This window comes from Colletes latitarsis, chromosome 3 (genome assembly GCF_051014445.1).
Source record: "Colletes latitarsis isolate SP2378_abdomen chromosome 3, iyColLati1, whole genome shotgun sequence".
Taxonomy (NCBI): domain Eukaryota; kingdom Metazoa; phylum Arthropoda; class Insecta; order Hymenoptera; family Colletidae; genus Colletes; species Colletes latitarsis.
This window is the reverse complement of record NC_135136.1, coordinates 29,950,563-29,971,813: the sequence shown is the minus strand read 5'-3', so window position 1 is coordinate 29,971,813 and position 21,251 is coordinate 29,950,563. Positions and strand designations below refer to the sequence as shown.

At 35.0% G+C, this 21,251-nt stretch overlaps 1 protein-coding gene across 1 annotated transcript; it reads left to right on the top strand.

Moving 5' to 3' along the window:
• Positions 1 to 2,753: 2,753 nt before the first annotated feature.
• On the top strand, positions 2,754 to 20,707 carry LOC143340273 (uncharacterized). The gene is made up of 4 exons (XM_076762025.1): positions 2,754 to 3,095; positions 7,543 to 7,665; positions 16,729 to 16,849; positions 19,036 to 20,707. Exons 1-4 carry the CDS (start codon positions 2,980 to 2,982, stop codon positions 19,084 to 19,086), a joined length of 411 nt encoding a protein of 136 aa, XP_076618140.1. The 5' UTR covers positions 2,754 to 2,979; the 3' UTR covers positions 19,087 to 20,707.
• The last annotated feature ends 544 nt before the right edge of the window (positions 20,708 to 21,251 follow it).

The following is a 21,251-nucleotide window of genomic DNA, read 5'->3' as shown; positions in this document are numbered from 1 at the left end:
CCGCGAAATTATTATTTTAACACGTTGATGGCCATGATGGTCACTGGTAACCGGTATATTAAATTTACAACGTGTCGTAAAATCGTTTACAATGGAAGAACCTTAGCACTTATAAAATTGTAAATAACTTTACTGTTATTAGGAATGTCGTAAATTAGTAAGTACATTATAATTTGAATAAATGTTGAGGACATCTCTAAACGTGGAAAACTTGCTCGATAGTCAACGTGTTAATTATTTATGTACGAACTTGTGAAAAGAATGAGTCGATGGAATCTTCAGTTTACACCGAAACGTTCCATCTTAATTATTGTCTACTGTTGCTAGAATGAATTATTGATGTTGATCTACTAAGTAGAGCGGAAAAATTTGTAATTATCGTACAACTTGACTGTAATGGAAACGAGATAAAAAAAAAAAAATAAAGAAGTTTCCGTCCTCGTTAAAATGATTGCGGTTCTAAGTAAAATATGACAAATAAACTATTTGTTCATTTGTAAGCAAGAACAATCAACTAATTTGTAACTCCGCATTCCACGTTATATTATTGATGCGACTATTTTAATCCATATACCATTTACGTCATTCTTTGTAGAATACGCGTTTATATTAAAAATTATAAAACAAAGTGATGCAGACGTCTCGTAAGGATATTTACGATATTTTAATTACACGTTATAACGAGATTAAAACTAATAATAAAGAAAGCATCTCTGTAATGGACGAGTGAGTCTACCTTTGAAAGGAAAGCTAAAACATCCCACAATCGGATTTGCAAATATTTTGAAAGCATATCTTTGTATTACAGAAGGTAAGCGATCGTTATATTTTTAATCTGCACCAGTTCTGTTCAACAGTTGCAAGTATTATAATAATCCTTATTTTTTGTACTTATTTAGACGCGCCTCTGTTATTAACATTCTATTTTCTCATTCTTAAGAGAATCGATCACTGCAAGTCGGACCAGCAAAAGCAAAAGAACTCGCTCTTTCGGAAACATTTCTCGCCGGATTCTGTTTGAAAAATCGCGAAGATTCACCTTCAGCGTATCATTGACAAATCGCGAAGACCTTCCGTTTGCATGTTAAAGAGGGATCGCCGCGAATAACTTATGGTAGAAGGTAGACCCTTCTGTCAAGCGTGGACTATCTGCATTCAAAATTCACTCCACTTAACCAGGGATCGAATGAAACTATTAACGTTTTTAATTGATTCTAACGTACAGGGAGGAGCAAAACTGAAACACGAACCTCTAACTCTCATAATGATGCTAAATTTTTGCAATATTTGGTCATATGCCAATTGATTCATTATGCTTCTCCGATAATTTTGTTTCTAAATATGCCCAAACATTTTTTGTTAGGTTCAAATATTAGGTTTAAGCAAACCACGGTTTTAAGATTTTAAACGATTGGACGAGTACTCAATTTTTCACACTTTTTGTAGTATATTCTATGTCGATGTCATGTACTGACATATTCTTAATTATTTCTCGCAAGATTTCATTTCCAAAATATCTTTATACGCGTATGAAATCGTTGAATCACCGATCCGATAAAATGAACTTACATCATACGGTGTAATACGAACGTATTATTCTTCAACTAGTATACTCAGTGTGTAATATCGTCACGATTTTTCTTCGATAGAAAATCAGAATCGCTAAAAGACAAACATATCATGAATCCGTAAAAGGCTGAACCTTCGATAATAGCAAACAAGTGATAAAAACTCAACGCGACGCCAGTAAGAATACTAGCAATAATTGTATAGCAGCACTCAAGAAATCTTATTACAAACTTGACATAATCTATCACAGAAAACATTCACTCAATTTTCACATTAATTGTTATCTAATTACTAACACTCGACATTCTACCAGAAGACGTGTTTGAGTTACTACTATGGTGCATGTAATTAAATTCAAAATAAAATGCAAATTTTCGTCTTAAAACTTACTGTACATTTAATCCACCTGTGTTATTTGTAAATAAAATATTATCGCAATATCGTTGTTTACATTGATACAGTGCAATCAATTGCATGAATCAGCGTTTCGAGCATACGAAAACCTCGGGACTCGTATGGGGACACAGAGTCCAGCGTCAACGGGTTAAAAAGAGTTTATTATATAAAAATATAATAGAATATCTTAAAGTATCGTATCGTGCAACAAATAAAATGTATGGACATTACAGTATGAAGATGTTTGTTCTGATAAGAGCAAAGTGCAATGGCAACCGGAAGTCGGAAGGGAGATACCGTGGAACGGTGTTAAATAATTCCACGGTCGTTGCTCGATAGAACCAAACAACGTACGAATTTCCTATCGAGTTCGTCTTGTACGGTCGCACGAACGAAAGAAAGAAAAAGATGACTCTGGTTAGCGTATTAAAAGTGTACAACCAACCGTAAGGATAAGATCTCCCGAAAATTTGAGCACAGTTCGTCACGGCACGCGAGTGCACCGTGATCGTCCGAGACCGACGAATTTTCCGCGCAATTTCGCGGCCACGGACCGGACGATACGCGATGGCGAGACCCTGCTCGCCTAATTGCCGATACGGTTCCCCGGAGAGGAAGGTGAATACAGGGAAAAGGGACGAAGTCTAGGAAAGAGATAAAAGTGAGGGAGGATCCGGTCGAGTGGGGCATGAGCCACGGAGCCGAGTGGGGAAGTGGAGGCGGCACTCTCCTTCGAGTATATATGCCCGAAGCGAACGACGGTACGCTACAGTTCACCAAGAGACAAAAGCGACAAAGATAGGGCCAGCCATCCGGTACAAAAACGCGATTACGATAGATAAATTGCGATACGCGATCTACCGGCGAGACCCGTCTCAAACAGGATAAGTGCTAATTGGTCGCGAACAAGTGTGCCGCTCAAGTGCCCAGTTGTTGGAGATCGTACACGTGAGATTCAACAGGGGATTCACGTTGGTGTTTCGTACAATTCGGTTGGTCGCGACGATAGAAAACATGGGAAGTCCAACAGGAGCGCGGATCAGTCTGTTTGCCACGTTACTGACGTGCTGTACCCTCGTCGTCGTTTTGATGCCAGAATCGACATACGCCAGGCCACCCTCTTTTCTCAGGTAACACATTCCCTCCAAAGTGAATTATACAAATCTATAATCTCAAATAACAGAAACATTCGGTGATAGACCATCGATCGTGAAAATGTATCTTTTCGTTTAACATAGTGACTAGAGATGTCCCAATGGAAAAATAGATGTATTCCCTAATGACTGCAACGTTATTTAAAATTTTACAAGTACTAAAATTCGTCCACTGCAAACGATTTAAAAAAGATTATCAGTGACCATCATGGCAACCAACGTGTTAAAAATATTTCAGTTAAACTTCGTAAAATGGATTTTGTTAAATTTCCGTTTGTTTCATTCGTTGCATCAACATGCGAGGACAACGTGAGATTTAGCGATAGTTCGCTGCTACGTTCAGCCATTTTTAAGCAATTTTAGATAACCACGTGCGAATAGTTGGCGACTAGTGTCCCTGCGCGTAACTGCACCGCGAAAACGAACGTGACTTTTCAAATCCAACAGCCGAAAGATGCAGAAGATGTACTTCGACGTTTCTTTGCCGAGGTATCGATAAAGTTTGGAGCGAATATTCCCCTAGTTTCGAAGTCGTTCTCTATTTGCGTTTCCGCGTAAAATGACAAAAAGGACTTGCACTATCATCGCGGCACTTTCACGCGACAGAGAAACGAGCCAATGTGCACGCGACTCTCGAACACTTCGAGATCGAATGATTCTAATAACTGGGCCAGGCTACAGCTCTGGTCTCAACGAAGATAGCAAAAAATCGTATAGGAAAATTTTGTACGGTTTAATAACCTCCATTACCCTACGATACAACTTTTCTCTAAAATACAATGTTTCCAGAGTGCAATTTTACTTTTTCTTTAAAGAAAACTTTAATTTTGTGTGTATAAATAGAAAAATTGAATACTTTAAATCTCACATATTTTTTTTTAATATTACAAGTATTCGAACGTTTCATCGTTACATTATTCTAAACATTTTCTTACGCATTTTCTGATATCTTTCATCACATTGTGTAATTGTTCAGCACCCAAATCTAAACAATTGAATTTTCATGGATGAACGTGTTTACTTTCACGAATCGGTATAACGAGCACATATGATATTCAGAAAATTCTCATTTTGAAAAAAGTACGATTAGTTAAGTTATAGATGCGTGATTTTAACGCAGGAAACAGCAAACAATAGTTTTCAGTGCAAAGAAAAGAATGAAATATTTTTTGCAAACAAAATTAAACAGTTACATTTTTTTTCTTTAAAGTGCAAATGGCATTTTGTAAATCGTATCACGGGATAATAGAAATGTTTATTTTTATCTTCGTTTAGAACAGAGCAATGATCAGGAACAATTACCAATATCATCTTGCGTAGGCAAAACTTTCCCTTCGAGCCAAAGGGAAAATCCCACTGCTCCGTTGGACAAGCTTCAAGTTCCAGTCTCGATTATTATCTGAACTGATACTTTATCGTCTCGTACATGAAATGTTGCGACAACTTTTGTTATATCGGTGCTGCATCTCCCTTAATATCGTGTTAGATATGTTGACGAGCCTGCGATTCGTTCGTTCGTCAAGGCTGATAAAAAAAATGAAAGAAAGAACAGTCGACAAGGGATGAATCGACAGATTTGAATTAATGCCGCGTTCTTTTTTTGCATGGGTCTCCATAGATATGGATAACGTTCTAAACTGAGATAATGGCAGCTTTGTCCTACAAACGCTCGGGAGATTAGAGTGTCGATCAAGGAGGCGAAATTAACGACGATCGACAAACATAGTATTATCCTATACAGCTTGCCCGATCACAATATCTATCCCCACATACATTTTTCACTGCAATATGAAAACGCGCGATTCCACCGTCGTGCTTCGTCGTGTCGTTTACCGTGACTTTATCTATAGATACTCTTATTAATGTTTCGACAGTCCTGCGAGATTTTTGCGAAGATCGAAAACAAAGACAAGAAACTAATAACTAACGTTAGTAAATTACTTGAATTAAGATTTCTTCGTACTTTGAAAAGTCTAAGTTCACTTTAAATAAACGCATTATCACTGATGTACAATAAAGCATTTAAGAATATATTAATGATAAAAAAAATGTTCGTACGTATTATTTATGAATTCAGTCCAATGACATCGAGATTACTAAAAATGTTGATGAGTATAAAAATATACTCATAATATAGAATAAACGCGTCAATATTTTAACATTAAATTAGTAGAGAATTGGTTAAATATAAATGAATTTGATTAAATATCAGTGAGAGGAGCGTGAAACGCGTCTGTTCCCGCGCAGTAAATTCAAAAAGCATCGTTCGAGGAACGACCAGAGGCTACCTGCACAATATTCTACAAAATTAATAATATTAGTGAGTTTACAAAGTGCAGAAGGTACCTTCTAGATTTCTGTTGCAAGATCGACAAGTTACAAGTAAAGAAAACTAATATTATTGGTACATTCTACAATCATTAATTGCACAACAAATGCAATCGAAGTTCCAAGGATTTGCTCGTAAAATTTGTATAAATCTTGGAGGACCGACAATTTTTATTAATAGAACGATTATTTCAATTGTATTCTTTAATTGCATAGCTAACTGCGGATGTTTATGTATGCACGACTCATAAGAAAGTATCACAATTTACAATTATGAACAATATACGCAAAAATCTTTGATATAAAAAGAAGCTTCCAATAAAATAAAATCATCCAATAAATAAAAGAAAAAGAAGCAAGTTTTTAAAAACACGGCTTTGAATAAACAAAATTACAAGCAAATTATAACATTTGTTTTCAATGTAGCGAAATAGTTAACAGGGTAAAGTATAAACAGATTACTTAAAACCTATGACATTTATACATAGAATTCTACGTATACTTTTAGAAATCTTGTTGCTATTCCGCAGGAGAAATTATTAATATTTGTAGCCTTTAACTTATGAAATTTCAGTAATAGTATTGCAAGTATAATACAAGAGGACTTAGGTTATCCGTTTAGTAACTTTTTCATGAATCGAGACGACGTAAGCGATCTCATGAAAACGATTAGCAACATCGATTTCTCTATGTTTCACGTGCTTACTCTGTCTGTGAAAGTTTACTCGCTGATGCAATTATACATCGTGTTAGTCTAGTCATCGTTTCACGTTTGGATCATAAAACTGTAAAACTGTACACGGCCTGCAGTAACCTCGACAATTATCTTTATTTCTTCTTCGATTTTCGTTCGATACTTAGGCATTAACAAAAACATTTACAGCATAATACAAATTTGTTGCAACGACATGACACTGATTTATTATTATAATATGTTTGTATAATCTTTCTCTGTGTTTTGTGAATATGAAGCATGTAAAGCAAACGTAATATAAAATTATACGATTAGCAGCTTTTACACGAATTAGAGTTTTCTTATGAAATGTAGATCGATTACAGATATTTATCGATACAAGTGTACATTGAAGTATACGAAATGAAACGAAATTCAGCGTTTTCAGTGCAATTTGAGTAAATGCTTACTAAAATAGTAAATATGAAGATTAGTATACAACAAGAAAGTTTTTAAATTTAATTGTCAATAATTTATATCATAAATGTTTTTGTTGGCTGGCCCGAGAACGCCTCCTTAGAATTTTATGCTATTATATGCTTGTCTACCTTAGAAATAACTTTTTAATTTCATCGTGATCGCAGCAGCTAACAAACGGATCTCAATTAAGTTTTATTTCTAATTGTTTTCTTATTACAAATACCTCGTACCTTTAAGTCGAAATCGCTTAAAAATTTTGCAATTACGAAATTACGATTTCATTTGTATAAAAAGGCAGATTTGCGTACAAAAAAGAAAGCAAAAGGTCTATTAAATTCTGTGAAATTCGAAAGAGGTTTCGCGTTAAATAAAATTTTTCATACGTACATTTCCAACGAATTGAAACGATTAGTGACGACTATTTCTTAAATACAGATGTAGTAAAAACAAGACCCCAAATACGATTAAGTTCTCACTCATACGCGAATGGTATCATATCTATTTTCTCAGCGAATTGAGTTAATTATAGACACCAATTCGATAAATACAGATATACGAAGAAGATAGGAAAATGCCCCACACGTTTAGCTATTCTAAGTTCAAAAAGCTATTTTAAATATTTGATGTATAATGCAACTGTCATTATTTATCGAGTATCTAACGACATATATTAAAAAAGAAATAAAAACGATACAGCCATCATGTATCTCGATCAAGTCAAACCGTAAAGTTCGACTGGAAATATACCGAGGGATTGCACAGGAAAGGAACTACTTGTACTCTTAAGTGTGTTTTGCACGATTTCTGTAGAACTTTCCAAGATCACCCGTGATGTATCTCGCGCAAGTTTATTCAACTTTATCGCGACGTAACTCACAGAGATAAACGTCACTGTTACAGATTTCGTACGACGATACTCATATATAATTATTGCATTTGCAGCAGGCGAAGGCGGGTTTCAGATCAGAGGCTCGCCGAAATAGAAACGCTGATGGGGTTGGAAAACGTGAGGGGAAAAGTAGTGACGGTACCGGTTGCATTCGGCGTGTTGGATCCAGATAAAATGTAAGTGACCAATTATGTAATATCGTAAAGGTCAGCCCGTATCGGTGCTGAATTATTGTTCGCCGTTATCAGGCTCGGGAGTGTCCAAAATTAACGCTTCTTCCTACTGTTGGTGCAAAAATTCCCAGATAAAAGGCGCGTTACGCTGCTATCGCGTTTTTTAATCTGAATTTCTCTAAATACGATGAATAACACGGCCTCCGGTCATTATCGGGTCGCGCGAAGAATTTCGACGATTCTTTCTTATCTAACATCTTCGAGTCTATTTTTGTACCATTCTTCTAACTCTCCTCTATTTTACGATTGTTAATTGTCTTTGGAAACGTACTCAGAAGTCATGGACTCTTTACGGGTTCACGAATCACGTCTGCACGCGTCGAACGAACGAACGAGGTATTTGCGCGCTCGAGCAAAAAATTTTGGATGATTCACCCGAAACTGAAAAGAATGTCTGCAAACGCGACTGTAATCGATCGCGCGCATCTTTCTTCTGTACAAATTACGGTTAATATTCAAACTTATCGTCGAGTATCGATTTCTTATCGTTCGCACGAGATAAGCTTAATGATCGTGGGAATTCTGTGAGATGGGTGTGTGTGGTGCTCGAAGGTATTAGTCTCTGTAACCGATAAAATCGCAGACTATCGTCGATTGTATGCAACGATCGATGTTCGAGTTCGATACAGGCATTCCGACTTTGTGAGTAGAATTTTAAAAGGTATTCTACAGTAAAACGCACATTTTTAGGTCCTGTTTAATCATCTTTTCGCAAGGAACTATATAATTTTCCAAAAAACTTCAGAATACACTTAATATGCAAAATTATATTTAGAGGTTGAGGCGACACTCTACAAAGCTATCGTTTCATTAACACTGTTAATAAAAATGTGACTTTGCATAAAGGTTCAGTCTACTTATCAGATATACAATGTGTTCGGCCATTCCTGGGAAAAATTTTAATGAGGGATTCTAGAGGTCAAAATAAGACGAAAATCAAGAATACTAATTTGTTGATGGAGGCTTCGTTAAAAAGTTATTAACGTTTAAAGTTCTGCCTGTATTGAATTTTTTTCTAGAAAGTGAGTAGGATTTCGGGGGTAGATCTATTCACCAAAAATTATTGTACTTGTCCCCTGCAACCAAAAATAATTTTTTTAAAACGATTTGAGATTATTTAATTTTGTCGAAAAATTTTACACCTTTTTGAATTTTTTTCTCGAAAGTGGGTAGGATTTCGGGGGTATGTGTTTGCACCAAAAATAATTGTAATTAACCCCCGAAACCGAAAATAATTTTTCCAGAATAATTTGAAACTTTTCAATTTCATCGAAAAGTTTCACACCTTTTTGAATTTTTTTCTCGAGAGTGGGTAGGATTTCGGGGGGGTGTCTATTGATCAAAAATAATTATTATTGACCCCCGCAACCGAAAATAATTTTTTCAGAAAGATTTGAAATTTTTCATTTTCACCGAAAAATTTAGGCAGCTACCCCCTGTCGATTTTTCTTAAAAATTCGTTTTTGATTTTTAGTAATTTTATTTGACGCCCTACAGAAAAGTTGTCTAATACTTTTTTGTAGGTACCGATGAGCTCTAGTTCCTCTCCAAGTTTCAATGAGATAACTTTACTATTGTAAGAGTTATGGCTGTTTGAAAATTGGACCATTTTTGTGGGGTTTTTCTCATTTTGCGGGGTCGAGGACCAACTTTTCGAATATTTTCACGATTTGTACATATTCTACACTAAAATGCGCGTAGTTTACTTTTTTAAACATTAAAATCGTCCTATCCGTTCAGAAGTTATGATGTTTTAAAGATTCGCATGAAAATTCGAGGGTGTATTTCTGGCCTCACATTAGATTTTCGGTAAGGAATTTTTTTCTCGGAAGTGGATAAGATTTCGAGGGTATGTCTATTGACCAAAAATAATTATAATTGATCCCTGCAATCAAAAATAATTTTTTTAGTATGATTTGAAATTTTTTAATTTCGTCTAAAAATTTCAGTACCTACTGGAATTTTTTTCTCGAAAGTGGGTAGGATGTTAAGGATATGTGTATTCACCAAAAATGATTGTAATTAACCCCCGCAACCAAAAATAATTTTTTCAGAATGATTTGAAATTTTCGAATTTAATTGTTAATAACTCCATCAACAAATTGATACACTTGATTTTCGTCTTATTTTGACCTGTAAAATATCCCATTAAAATTTTTCCTATGGGTGGCCGAACACCCTGTATAGTACTCCAATATAAAATTAATTTTTACTAAATCGAGAAATTGCTCAAATCCTGCAAAGCGATTTTTAATCAAACGGAATGGAATGAAGAGGAATAGTGAATTGTTTAGTTCCGTGTAAAATCTAGTCATGTATTACGGGAAAAGAATTCCTCGATCGCGGCGAATAAACGCCACCGTGAATCCCTCGGGCAAAAGGTATACAGAGAATTATTCGTTGCATCATCGTACAACACAGTGCCGAGAATAAAGATCTATTTAAAAAAGAAAAATAGTTATTCTCGTAGTGCAATGTCTGATTCTGGGTTCAGGAATCTCTGAACGTACAAGAAACGCCGTCTATTTTTGACCGCTCGCACGCTAGTTTTTCAATTTTCACGGTCTGTCACGAATAATTTCCGCGTGGATGAATTCCAATTCGAGCTACTCCGGAGCGAACTTACATTACCAACGGTCGGAAGAGGCAAAAAGAAAAAAATCTGTACGGGATGTAGCGCACGTCCGGGGTGAAGTAACCGGCTGGCATTAAAATTCAACTTGTTGCTTTCGCCCTGTTCGTTCTACCGTCGCCTGCATGACAAGGTTGATCCAGTCATCGACTAAGGTCTAAACGGAGAGGTCTAGAGTTAACAAGAGGGTGGACGGTCACGTATCACGTGGGAAGAAACGAGAAATAACGGCCTACTAACCAGAAGATACCTCGAAGTTGTCACGGACCTCTAGCAAATGTCAACCATTGCTCGCCGCATTATATTTCATTCACCTCGTTGAGTTTTTCGAATTTCTTCCAAAATGATTTTCTTTTACTCAATGGTACGAGGATACAGAATGTTTACCTCTATTAATGAATAAAATTTAAAAAATGTTGTATTTGTAAAGTCTTTATACTATTTATAATACAGGTAACCCTCCTACAACACGGTTTCGCTTTAACACGATAAGAAAATTGCGAAAACCTTTGTAAAACACTGTACTTCTACAGCAGTGGATAACATGATTTTTGCTTAACATATTTAAAAACTAAATTACCTTAAAATAATGACGTGAAGGAATAATGAACTATTGTGCCTTTACATGAAAATATATAAACAAATTATAATTTACTATGTGGCGCTGCGTTGCTGCGGGTTGACAACTCGTGATATTCGTAGGAGGACAGAAAAGGAAAGGAGGGGGCGCGTTTCGTCCGGGCCTGCTAGTGGACACATCAGTAAGGGGCTTCCTAGCAGGCCCTGTCTTAGACGACTGGGATATTGGGAAAGTCAGTCGAGGAACGTACTATTCAGAGATGACTTGTTAGCTAGGCACCTACAAACTAAACGGGGCAAGGGCAAGGAGAGAAGGTCTACGCGCCGCCTTATTCCCACTGGAGGGGCTCGCTCTGACGTCACGCTGCATAGAATAGTAGGGTCTCCATAACCACAAGAGATACATTTTTGTCCTATTCATAGCTAGTATTTTGAGTGTACGGTAACACGCCAATGTCTCTCAGAGTCTTGTCCTATCCTACTTTGTCACGCGATGGAATTGTAGTTGTGAGCGGCACAGCCAATAATGACAATGCGTGTGAGAGCAGGCGTCGCTATTACGGTATGCCCAATCAACATGCCTAGCCATCAAGTCATCACTCGATAGTATACAGGGTGTTCGACCACCCCTGGGAAAAATTTTAATGGGGGATTCTAGAGGCCAAAATAAGACGAAAATCAAGAATACCAATTTGTTGATGGAGGCTTCGTTAAACAGTTAGTAACGTTTAAAGTTCCGCCTGTACTGAATTTTTTTCTCGAAAGTGGGTAGGATTTCGGGGGTATGTGTTTTCATCAAAAATAATTGTAATTAACCCCCGAAACCGAAAATAATTTTTCCAGAATAATTTGAAACTTTTCAATTTCATCGAAAAGTTTCACACCTTTTTGAATTTTTTTCTCGAGAGTGGGTAGGATTTCGGGGGTGTGTCTATTGACCAAAAATAATTATTATTGACCCCCGCAACCGAAAATAATTTTTTTAGAACGATTTGAAATTTTTCATTTTCACCGAAAAATTTAGGCACCTACCTACCCACTGTCGATTTTTCTTAAAAATTACTTTTTCATTTTTAGTAATTTTGTTTGACGCTCTACAGAAAAGTTGTCTAATACTTTTCTGTAGGTACCCATGAGCTCTACTTCAGAAGAAAGTTTCATTGAAATATATTCACAATTGTAGGAGTTATGGCTGTTTGAAAATTGAACCATTTTTATTGGGTTTTTCTAATTTTTCGGAGTCAAGGACCAACTTTTCCAATATTTTTGCGATTTGTACATATTCTCCATCAAAATACGCGTAGTTTTCTTTTTTAAACATTAAAATCGTCCAATCCATTAAGCAGTTATGACGTTTTAAAGATTCGCATGAAAATTTGGGCAGACATTTCTGGCCAGAAATTATATTTTCGTTAAGGAATTTTTTCTCGAAACTGAGTAGGATTTCGTGAGTATGTCTATTGACCAAAAATCATTATAATTGACCCCTGCAACCGAAAATAATTTTTTCAGAACGATTTGAAATTTTTCATTTTCACCGAAAAATTTACCCCCTGTCGATTTTTCTTAAAAATTCGTTTTTGATTTTTAGTAATTTTGTTTGACGCCCTACAGAAAAGTTGTCTAATACTTTTTTGTAGGTACCCATGAGTTCTACATCAGAAGAAAGTTTCATTGAAATATATTCACAATTGTAGGAGTTATGGCTGTTTGAAAATTGGACCATTTTTATTGGGTTTTTCTAATTTTTCGGAGTCAAGATATAACTTTTCGAACATTTTTGCGATTTATACATATTCTCCATCAAAATACGCGTAGTTTACTTTTTTAATCATTAAAATCGTCCAATCCGTTCAGAAGTTATGACGTTTTAAAGATTCACATGATTTGGGCAGACATTTCTGGCCAGAAATTATATTTTCGGTAAGGAATTTTTTTCTCGAAACTGAGTAGGATTTCGGGGGTATATCTGTTGACCAAAAATGCTTGCAATTGACCCCTGCAACTAAAAGTAATTTTTCCAAGACGATTCGAAAGTCTTTTTTTTCACCCAAAATTTTCAACACTTACTCGAATTTTTTTCTCGAAAGTGGGTAGGATTTCGGGGGTATATGTAATGATCAAAAATAATTGTAATTGACCCCCGCAACCGAAAATAATTTTTCCAGAAAGATTTGAAATTTTTGAATTTAATTGTTAATAACTTTTTAACGAAGCCTCCATCAACAAATTGGTATTCTTGATTTTCGTCTTATTTTGGCCTCTAGAATCCTCTATTAAAATTTTTCCCAGGGGTGACCGAACACCCTGTATAGCAACCGAGGGGTCGGTCATACACTTTTATATTTTTCATAAAAATTAAATTGCTTATGTAGAATTAAAAAAAAATACTTGTTTTTAATAAGTTTTCGGAATGTAACTACCCTTTTTATACTGACTCTGGGTCTCATATAATACGGTTTCACACAATACGGCATTTTCTAGAAACCTATCTACCGTGTTATAGGAGGGTTACCTGTACCATAAATGATTTTGAAAAAATGATCAATGATATAAAGAGTTTACGAATACAACATCGTAAAAATCAAATGTTATATTGGAATGCGAAATAACGAAATAATTATTTAGTTATTATTGTTATTTATTAAAAATTAGAACTTAACGGTTTTAAAATCGACGATCCCGATCTTCTACCAATTTAACCCCCATTTGCATCGAAAGGATTAAAAATACACGGATAACGATCGTTTAAATATTCTTTAAAATTACTTGTAAAAACTCGTCGTCCGACGAAGTAAGTAAAAAGTTCTTCGCTCGTGTCTGACGAAATAAGTGAAAAGTTCTTCGCTTACAAGCAAACCATGAAAATTTTATTTATAAGACGTACGAACGTATACCGATGGTCGCCAACTGTGGGGTGATGAAACGCGCGAGTATTCGACGCAGACTGAATAATATAATCGCAACGGGATGGTTCACGGAAAAAGAAAGATGGTGCACGTCGTACGGGGATAGAAAACGCAACGGCGTAATGGAACCTCTAACCTGATTACCTCCTTTCTGAATGCCATCCGAATAAATTCCTATTCAGACGTTACACGCCATGGAAAATTCGCTCGAAGTCAAACGAGCGAGGAACGAGCTGTTCGGAAATCCTAGTTCCAGTATGCCAACATTTGCGCACGCTTTAATTTCCTTCCGTTTTCATTACGTTATAGGGAGCGCTCGAATGCTCTCAGAATACCGATTGACCTTTTCCGTTTCGAAGGAAAATTCAACATTTTCAAACAATGAGCGAGTATTTCTCCGATGGGACCATTGTGAGCCGCGAAACGATTTCAGCAGTTTCTTTCAGACACGTGGATGAAAAGCAAAATAAACTCAAAGTCTTTCTGGACTTTCGTTTCCGTGTAAAAGACTACTGCGCGTGTCGAGTGGTTGGTTTAAAGTGGACAGACGAATGCAGGGTCATATTAAACCATGATAGAATTTCTATTCTATCTATGCAGGTTTCCAAGAGAAATTGTGCATAAAATTTGGTGTATACTTTCAATTGCATATAACATGTGTACGAAGACTGGCGCTGAATAGAGATTGAATTGTCTGACTATGTGGAATACTTCAAAAATTCCATACATTCGTCAATAACTGATATAAAGCTATTAAAAACAAGATATTTCTGTATCTTCTACTTTCGTCGAGTAAACACCTACACATACTTGAACGGAGAATATGGAGCCAGCTTCGCCTGGGTCAAAATGACCCTGCAGCATCCACTGTATGATAGTTAACTCTTCGAAGATATATAATTAAATATAAATAATAAACGATTTTATTACTTAAATTAGAATGTCAATTTTAATTATTAATTTGAGTGATGTTTCTCTTTGATTTTTTAGCATTGTTTTAGAGAATATTCCTGATTTATTACTTTTTAATTGGATTTAAAATAAAACGTAAATAACTTTTATCTTAAAACTTGTATCCTTGTAATCTTTATAGGTTTCTTTTACTCATTTAAACAAGTTAAATCTTTACGACTCGAAGTTATAACTAATTTAATAAAATGAGATTAGATAAGAAGTTTTCTAAGTCTACCTATGTGATTGTAAATAAAATAAAATTGTCGACAATTGTCCGAAGTTAATAAAATACGGGATCGATGTTGCGATATCGTTTATTTCGGCAAAGAGGCAGTACAAGCAGCTAGCTGCATTATATTCGTATCTCTTATTAACGACGGCGATATGTGAAAAACCTTGGGATCATACGAGATATGAAGCTTAGCGTCAAGGGGTCAACAGGTCATCTCACTTCAGCGCTTCGAAAAATGAATCATCTTTAAGAGTTTAACAAAAAAAGAAACGTTAGCTGGACCTTCCTCAAATTTTACACACGATTTTCTTGATTACGTAACCGTGTTCTACAATTCTTACAATTTAAAAAATAATGTGTAATAGTGTATACAAATGTTGGCGCGAAACGCAATGAGAAACACTTGCCTTATTTTACAAACGTATTCTAAACAAACCATTCGTTTAGAAAATGCAAAAAATACTCTAATTTATATTTTTAAGGTCTGCTCCGCGTGTCTTCTTTTTGCTTGTAAAATGGAATGCGATAAAAATTCGGTGCAGTTAAGCATACGCTAATACATTTGTACGTGGCAATTTTTCGAAGCAACTTGGCACGTTAAAAAATTTACAATCGAAATTCAAGATAAACGAGGAACGTGTTTCGTCTAACAAAGTATCGATAATTCTACTCGTATTGCTAACATTCTGAAGTTCGAGAATCGACTCATTAACCAGCTTAAAGTTAATTACGCTGATTACATCGGAACTTGCACAATTTCCACGAATCCATGATGATATACATTCCCACCGATAAGGCCTGTGTTAAAATAGTGATCTGAATTTGCGACCCTTTTAGTTTGTTGGTGCGTGTGTGAGTGTACGCGAGTCGATTGGCGCCGCTGAGCCAATCATTAACGTTTTACCTTTTTTTTTACCGCAACTAATATGTTCTGTTACATTGAATACGATAAGTAATAAAATCATATATTCCAACTGCCCGCGTTAAATAATTTGTAACAGAATAACCTGATGATTAATGACTGCACGCTCGACAGTACTCTATCAGCACGCGTCACCCTTTCCTTACTTTCGACACGTATGATACGCGTGATCGTATGAGACGCCATTCCACGCATTCATCCCTCCTTCCAATCCCCCCAAAAAAGAGAAAACCAATAGAAAAGACAGCGACAAGAAATAACTGATTTATTCGCGCGAATATTCCGTTTCACGGGTCGAACGCATGGCGCAAAGTACGTTAGCTACCTTGAAGATGTCAAGGTGTCGTCTATTTCTCCCCAACAAACACGATGAACCCGACAATTTTGAAAAATTTTATACGAGTAATTCATCCGTAGCACAAACCCATTTTTCTTTTGTGCGGAATTCGGTATCGAAAGTATAAAATCATCCCTTGACACTATTTCTATCAAAGGCACCGAAAAACACCTTTTAACATTTTAACTCGAAATTATTTTCTAAATCTAATCATTGTCTTTGACTTTTTAACTTTATACAAATTTTCATAGTTGCTTGCATCCAGAGCAAAAGGTGTAAAAACGCAACTTTTTTATTACATAAACTAATATTATTAAAAATACGTAACATGCGAACAAAAAAATATATTTATGTTCCTTTGTAAGTCTCGTTAGAAAGAAAATGATATCGATCGATGCTTTACCGCATTATTTTCAACCGATCTTCTTTTTCTGATTTCAGAGGTCGTAGACGAAGGTCCGCCACGAACAACAGACTCGAGACTCTGCAGCGTATCATGCAAATTATAGCAAACAATCCTGATATGTTCGTCGATAAAAAGAAGATTCTGCCCTTGCCACTGGTAAGCCTTCTACGCTTGCTTCTATATTTTTATAAAAAATCTGACGATGAGATTAACGTTCAAAATTAAATTCGGACTCTATAGAAATGCGGAGATTAAAATTTAGAATTCAAAAGAAAGTTAACCCTCTATAAATCAGAATGACATTTACTATCAATATTATTTAAATCTAATTTAATTTTATCACAAATGTATATCAATTGTAAAATTAAACCAATGATCTACAAACAATTAGTATACTATTTTACAATGTCCCGTACTAAAGTACAGTTTGTGTTTTTTGAAATTTAACTTTCAATTTGTAAGTGTTTTCATTTGGCAATGGACTTTATATTTTATTCGAAATCGAAGAAGTTACTATATAATTACTCATAACAATTTGCATCTTCTAAAACGATCGTTTAAATATGATATCCCTTTCCAACGTAATTATGTGAGTCGTTCGAGTCACGAGGCAATCTGTCGTCAGAATTCCGAACGATTCACGTAATGCAGATTTTTTATCGATAAGCGCAAGTCGATCAGGATTTGTACTGTTTCTCCGTTATTAGCTAATTGCAAATCATGGCGATAATTATTCAATAAATAAAAATTAAAGAAATCGCTGGCACGCGTCCGACGACTTCGTGAACTCTATGCAGAACATGTAGCTTTTTCATGATGCAACATTTTGCCGCGCAATTTATATACAATCATTTATCGAAGCACTTTTCCTTCGATTCCAATTTGCATGCGCCTCGGTTCGATATTTTCTTATGCTCCGTAAAATTGTACGCGTTTAAGGGAAAGAAAGTATTTCTTCGATGTTAGTTTAGAGCCAATATTATCAAAACTGATTTGCAATGCACTAACGATGTAACGAACAGTTGCAATCGATTTTCTTCTATAAAACATGGAAATCTTACTGAGTGATTAAAAATCATATACAAACATATAGTATTCCTTTGTTTAACACTTTAGAAAAATATTACAGAAGCTTTGGTAATATTTAATACACTAAATAAAATTTGTCGTTAGGTATGGAACTTAGCTGTCAGTAGAAATCGTACATTGTTGATAACACTGTAAAATTGGGAAACATACTACATTCTTTTGTTTCAAAGTATTCAGAAAACAAATAAAAAAATAGTTGAAATGCAACAAACTACAGTAGAGTTAGTTAACTATTTATCATTATAAAATAGAAAAAGAGAGGTCTCATAAAAAACTAAATTATATCTCGAAAATGAAGCCTCGAATTACGTAATGGTAAAAAACTTTTCGATTTGTTTTTGCACAAGGAATTTGAAACTTCCTGTTCTCTCGTTTTGAAACACCCTGTATTTAATAACTTGAAAATATTTTGTGAAGACAAGAATGTAGACTTTGATAAATATATTCTTTATTTGATTAAAAGGTAAAGATGAGAAATGTATATACCATTATTATAATGTAATCGTTGTCCATGCGACAAAGACAGAGATACAATGAATAATGGAAATATCTATTTATTTAAAGTCAAACTGTCACATTCATACTCTTTGCTATTCCATAAGCGATTCTCTTCCTTATTTGTTGGTTGTCCTATCAACTGTTGATCTCCATACACATCCATAGCCAGAGACACATTAATAATATTAAGCATCAAATACTATTATACTATATTATATACTTCACTATTATGATAATTGAAACACTGCTTGGTAAGTAACGACAATAACAAAGCATAAACGTGCTTATTTAGAAAATGTATTCACACTCCACTTTTAATCTTTAAAATGAATTCGACAAAAAAATAAGATTGTATAATATTACAAGCCTTAGAATAATTTTCTGAAAATAATGATTAAAAATAATGCCTGAATTTCGTAAAAATTTAAAAACATACAAGGTATTGTAACAAATAATTTACATTGCATATTCTAAAACTGCATCTCATTTTTCTGTACGATTTTTACCGAGGACTAACGGCCGTACATAACGGTAAATGTTATTTAATTTACTGAATTCTACTCAAATTTTTGTTATATTTTTGTTACATATCAAATAAAGAAACATTAGACTATATGTCTGCATATGAGTTCCAATCATTTAGTACCATATTCAAGTCTTGTGAGAATCAACGTGGCACGCAACTGTTCTCCAAAATGGCGGTCAACGTGCTGAATAAACTATTTTAAACCATGTATTCTTTTTTCTAATTGCAGAAGTTTAAAGAGTTCCGGCGAGGCATCGACGACGAGTACCAGTACAATTAATTTCGAAGCACTTCGTCACGCTGGATACAGGGCGAGAATGAAGACAGTCGAGAGAACGAAACGCTTAAGAACGAAAGGAAATATATGATCTCTCGACCCTAGGCCGCCTGAACAGTATTACGGACCGTCCTCCGTCCGAGCTTAAACTCTTTAACGAACTTACACTAATTAGGATACTAAGTAACTAACCAAGGAATGAAAGAACACAACGAAGACAACGCAGAAGAAAATCAATTGCCTCCCCCGTCAAAAAAATCACATTGGAACGTGTTCTTCTGCTGGCGCCATTTTCTTAACTTTCTCTTCGTTCCTGCACGAATGCGTATTCTGTGTTTCTAGTAATTTATTTAGTTAATTTAATTTATTATTTATTTTTCGTACGCGACTAGACTGGTCATTCTCAAATGCGATACTGCAAATTGATAGCTGTTTTTCTTTTGCATTTAGATTTCGTACACATTATAAGTTCCTCGAAAATGTCTCGTTCATTTTCATTTGAATGTCTTTCGATCTCGATGTCAATGAATTGTAACGGTATACCGATTCGACACGCTATGGTTGAGAATTACTGGTCTACATCATAATCTCTTAATTAATGTCGCAACATTCGGTATCTCGATTATAGATTTTATTAGATTTTCGTGCGAGCTAGGTGGCAGTGGCCTAACGATTATTAACGCGGACTCGAATGGCAAATTGTGCATCATTATCGTATAGGAAATATTACAATCATACACAGCGACGATCGAGCCACTGAAAATGAGAGCGATGTAAATCTAAAATATTTGGAAATTGAGTCATCTTGATACTTATCCCCACGTTAAATAATTACCTTATAAAACTTTTATATAATTTACATAACTCTTGTTCTCAGGAGCTCGACCGTGATTCAATGTCAACGACGTTAAGCCACTGCGAGATAAGTGTATTAAAAGAATCTTTCGACTTAGTGTTCGATCGCGATTCGTTGCATTTCCATTTCATTATTTTTTATTATTTTTATCGCGGCGGTTCCCGAATTGTGGTGGGTATTTTCCCTAAGAAAGTTCAAAGTAGGCGCTACAACATTTCCACGATAATTTTAAACTTTTAGTCTCGAATTATCATACTAAAAGCTGGTAAATGACTCTTCTTTTCTTTATTGTTTCGAACTTCGATAAAAGAATCTTCATTTACGACGAATCATTAAAAACTTGAACCAGCGAATGATTCAGGAACTGCCGTTTACTATGTTATACCAGTCTCCAAAAATTCGGTGACAGTTCATCCAGCGAATTAATTTATTCTAATCCTTACGAATGGATTACCACGGAAACGCGTTATTTAATTTACTATGTGATGTATTTTATTTATTGTTCTGTACAGAGAGTTTACAATCGTATTACATTATTATTATAGAGAGAAACAATTATCGACGTCAAACTTCGATGCGAATAATTGGTATTAACGAGAGATGATCGTTAATATTAATTACGCGATTCTCCCAATCGAATTTGCGTTATTCTAAGATATCGATGTGAACGTTTCGATGTATTCAACGTAATTATGTACCCTCCGAATATTTCTATAAGTTATTTATTTATTTATTTATTTATTTAATGTAATAGGGCTAGGCGAAGTATTAAAGACACTGTCGCGCGCAACGCGACTTCGATGTATCGAGCAATGCATCCGAAGTAATTTCACTGATCTTGCAACCGTGCGTATTATTTTATTTATTTCAATGCAATAAAAATAGTAATCAGCTATAAACACTGTGTTGTTACCTTCTCCGTCTAATCGCCGAATATTTTTTAATTAAATACGATCGAAATTTTCTCGAGCTTCTTCGAGCAAACATCATTCATTAGGGCTTACATTTTGCGACAAAAAGATAGCACACCTTGATAAATTGAGTGTTTTCTCAACTTAAAAATAACAAATAAACTCCGTTTTAATAGTCTCAGATTTCTTCTATTATACAGGCTGTCTAACACAACTGGGAAAAACTGTATCTTTGAAACGATCAGATGCATCTAATCTTTTTCTAAAAGAATGCTGTATAATTTGTATTAAACTATTCGATGCAGTTTTCCAAAACTGGTAGTTTAAGAATTACACCACTTCACAGTTTCTTTAAATTATAATTTTTAAGTCTACATCTAACACTTTTAATAATTTGTTGT

What these genes read in the sequence shown, in the direction of transcription:
- LOC143340273 (XM_076762025.1), top strand. Translation starts at nt 2,980, where the DNA reads ATGGGAAGTCCAACAGGAGCGCGGATCAGTCTGTTTGCCACGTTACTG. An exon ending in GTGTTGGATCCAGATAAAAT is followed by an intron (nt 7,666 to 16,728) that starts GTAAGTGACCAA and finishes TTCTGATTTCAG; the next exon opens with AGGTCGTAGACGAAGGTCCG. An exon ending in AGATTCTGCCCTTGCCACTG is followed by an intron (nt 16,850 to 19,035) that starts GTAAGCCTTCTA and finishes TTCTAATTGCAG; the next exon opens with AAGTTTAAAGAGTTCCGGCG.